Below are 3,783 nucleotides of genomic sequence, written 5' to 3' on the forward strand. Positions count from 1 at the left end.
CACAACCAAGTCGCTCAAGTTGTAGTCCCAATCCAAGAGCTCATTGTCGGCCAAAGTATTTTGAAAATGGTAGCCATGGAGATGGAGACTCACTTGCATCAGGTCAAGAAAATGGTTGTGACAGTCCAGCACTCCGTTCGTATTCTCTCGATGTTCACCATAGGAGACGAAGGAACCGAACTCCTCTACTGGCTCGGTCACCTTCACTTACATGGACGGGTCGACGAGAACTCACTCCACCTCCTCTGAAGAAATCTTGACCAAAACGCCCACAGTTCGGTCGTGACCATCGTCAAGAGAATGTTCCATTTTTTGAACGACGTCTACACGAAATGATACTGAAGGCTGTAAATGATAAGGAGTCACGAGAAAATAAAATACGAAATCTTGCTATCGAGAGTGGTATCGATTCTCCCTTCTCTCTCCGAATCCAAACAACTGTTCATCACAAGGACTTCAAGCAGCCAGAATTCGAGAAATATGATGAGATTGATGGAGATCCTTTGATGCATCTTGTTAATTACAGAAACAAGATGATCTTATGGACTTTTGACAATGCTCTTCTTTGCAAGTTATTCCCGTCCACACTCATTGGAATTGAGTCGATGAGATGGTTTAACGTGCTTCTAGAAAGATCCATCCACAATTTTACTGATCTGGCTTACAAGTTTGCCGAGCATTTTCGTCACAACTGGAAAGAACCGAAACATATTGATTCTCTATTCAGTATTAAACAACAAAAAGAAGAAAAGCTCAGTAAGTTTGTTGCGAGATTTTGGAAAGCGGCTGTTGAAATCCCAGATGCATCTGATATTCTTGTCATTTATGCCTTCAAGGAAGGCATTAATTATGATAGGGACGGCATTTACAACTCTATTGTAAAAGACGTCCCAACAACTCGTTATGAACTTTTCTCTCGAACTCAACAGTTTATTCGAGTTGAAGATGATGCATCGGCACGAGTTCACAGAGATAGGGATCGAATAAGCAAGCCGCAGGAACAGAGTCAAAAACCGAAGTTTCAACAAACAACCGATCAAAAGTCCAAGAGTGATGGTAGGCCACAACAATGGAACGGCAAAGAACAAAAAAAACTTCTAGAGTTAAAGCTTACCGCCCTCAATGAGAAGTACGCTGTTATCTATGAGAAGATTAAGGGAAAGAATATCTTATCTCCACCTTTTCCTTTCTCCAAAGATACCAAGGCTACACGTGACAAATCCCTGTGGTGCAAATTTCACGATGATTTTGGTCATGAAACTGAACAATGCCGATCTCTAAGGGGTAGAATCCAAGGTTTGATCGAGAAGGGTATGCTCCAGGATTATGTCCTGGGTAAAACAAAACAAGCTTTAGTCGTTACCGCACACAATTTAATCAAAGTCGGTCATGCCAGAGTTGATTCAATGCCTAACACCCAGCGCAAAAATTTCAATCACTCCAAGATCACTGATCTCAGCCACCACTATGTTTATAGTGGATATGATTTTCTCCACGGAATGGGTACTGAAACTTATGAGGAAGGACCTCTCTGTTGGACTGACAATGGCCTGATAGGAATGCACCATCCTCATTATGATGCCGTTGTAATACAAGCTTTTGTTGGAATTTATCGTGTGCAGAAAATCATGATCGATACAGGTAGTTCGGCAAGTGTGATCTACAAAGCGTTGTTACAAAGGACTCAACCTCCCCGAAAATGATAGTTCCCGATCCAAATCCTATCATTGGCTTCGATGGGACAAAGCGGCAACATCGGTTGGTAGATGCTCTCTTCGGTGACATTAATGAACAAGGAAGTTACAATTGATTTTCTTCTCTTGGATTGTAACTCCTCCTACAATGTCATTCGGGAAGAGATTGGATTCACTCAATGGGGCTGTCGTTTCTACTTTCCATCGCTATCAAGTTCGGTGTGATGGTAGGGTATGCAAAGTTCGGTGATCAGATAGCAGCTTTGAAGTGCCATGAGTCTGTACTCGAAGATTATAAAGATTCGAAAGTCAAGGGTAACACCATCCTAAATGTCGATGGGAAAAAGTAGCAATTACAGAATTCCATTGGCCGGGTAAACGCTATGGAGCAGCGTTTAGGTGGCCCCCCGACCATCGACAGACTCTTCGAAGTACAGATCGGCAACAAGGAAGAAGAAACCACTTTTATTTCTGCGGAAATTTCCAAGAAAGAACAGGATAATCTCATTGAGCTTTTGAAGAAAAATTGTACAGTGTTTCCGTGGACGGTCGAACAAATGCCTGGGATTGATCCTTTGTCACAGGCTGGATATCGACAAAACACAAAAGCCAGTGCGTCAGAAGCCTCGCCGAATGGCTCCCGATCGAAAGCTCAAAGTGAAAGAAGAAATCGACAAACTTCTAAGTGTTAATTTTATTAGGCCTGTACTATATCCGAAATGGATATCAAATGTAGTAGCAGTCCCTAAGAAAAATGGGAAACTTAGAATCTGTGTTGATTTTACTGATGTCAATAAAAAATGTCCTATTCACCCGTATCCCTTGCCTCGTATTTCTGAAATGGTTGATGCCACTTCAGGGTTTAAACGAATTTCTTTTATGGATGCCTCAATGGGATTTTATCAAATTGCATTAGCCGAAGATGAACAAGAACTTATAACTTTCATAACAGACCAAGGCTTATTTTGCTATAAGGTAATGCCTTTCGGTCTAAAAAATGCACCGGCAACATATCAGAAATTCATTAATACATCATTTTCAGACTTCTTAGGCAAGTTTATGGAAGCTTATATTGACGATATGGTCATCAAGTCGCATGAAGAGTCATCACACCTTCATCACTTGCAAAAATATTTTGATCGGTGATGCATATTCAATCGTCTAAATCCATCAAAATCGCATTTGGATTAGCATCGGGAAAATTTCTTGGATATCTTATGACCAAACGAGGCACTGAAGCTAACCCTGATCAAATCCGTGCAATTACCGAAATGCCCTCGCCAAAAACCAAGAAGCAAATCCAGCAACTTACGGGTAGGATAGCCGCTTTGGGTAGATTTATCTCAAAATATTCAGATCGGCTCCACCCATTTTTCTAAGCCATTAAGGGATCCCCAAAATGGACAGATGAGTGTGACGTAGCTTTTCAGAAAATGAAAGAATACCTAGTACAGCCGCCAATTCTTGCTAGTCCGACCACCGGACAAACAATTGGCATCTATTTGGCAGCATCAGAAATAGCTGTGAGTGCCGTCTTATTCATTGATGATGAAAATGAACAACCAATTTTCTTCATAAGTAAGACCCTTACAGCTCCAGAAACAAGGTATTCACAAATTGAGAAAATAGCTCTCTCACTTGTCCATAGTGCACGAAGATTGAAGCCTTATTTTCAAGGACGTATCATCAATGTCTACACTGAATACCCCTTGAGAAAAGTTCTTCGAAATGCTGATAAGAGCCGATTAGCAGAATGGGAAACATATTTGAGTGCCTACGAAATTATCTACAAAGCCCGATCATCTGAGAAAGGTCACGCAATGGCATCACTTATGGCCGATTTTCCTGTCGATGACATACCGACCATGGAAGAAGCGGTTTGATTTAACCTCCTCCTAATCCACAACAAGGATCGGCCGATCCATCCATAAGTGCCGACCCTACTTTATGGACTATACACACGGACGGTTCCAAGAACAAATCAGGTTCAGGCCTTGGTTGTGTTTTGATCCGACCTGATGGCGAGAAAATTGAAAAATCTGTTCGCCTCGGATTTTGCGCATCAAACAATGAAGCTGAATATGAAGCG

General features: G+C 41.6%; 1 protein-coding gene across 1 annotated transcript; it reads left to right on the plus strand.

Annotated features, from left to right (window-relative positions):
- The first annotated feature begins 332 nt into the window (after positions 1-332).
- On the plus strand, positions 333-2,044 carry LOC147504232 (uncharacterized). The gene is made up of 2 exons (XM_086605104.1): positions 333-1,641; positions 1,926-2,044. The coding sequence occupies exons 1-2, from the start codon at positions 333-335 to the stop codon at positions 2,042-2,044; spliced, it is 1,428 nt and encodes a 475-aa protein (XP_086461230.1).
- The last annotated feature ends 1,739 nt before the right edge of the window (positions 2,045-3,783 follow it).

This window comes from Coptis chinensis, chromosome 4 (assembly GCF_015680905.1).
Source record: "Coptis chinensis isolate HL-2020 chromosome 4, ASM1568090v1, whole genome shotgun sequence".
In the NCBI taxonomy this organism is placed as follows: Eukaryota; Viridiplantae; Streptophyta; class Magnoliopsida; order Ranunculales; family Ranunculaceae; genus Coptis; species Coptis chinensis.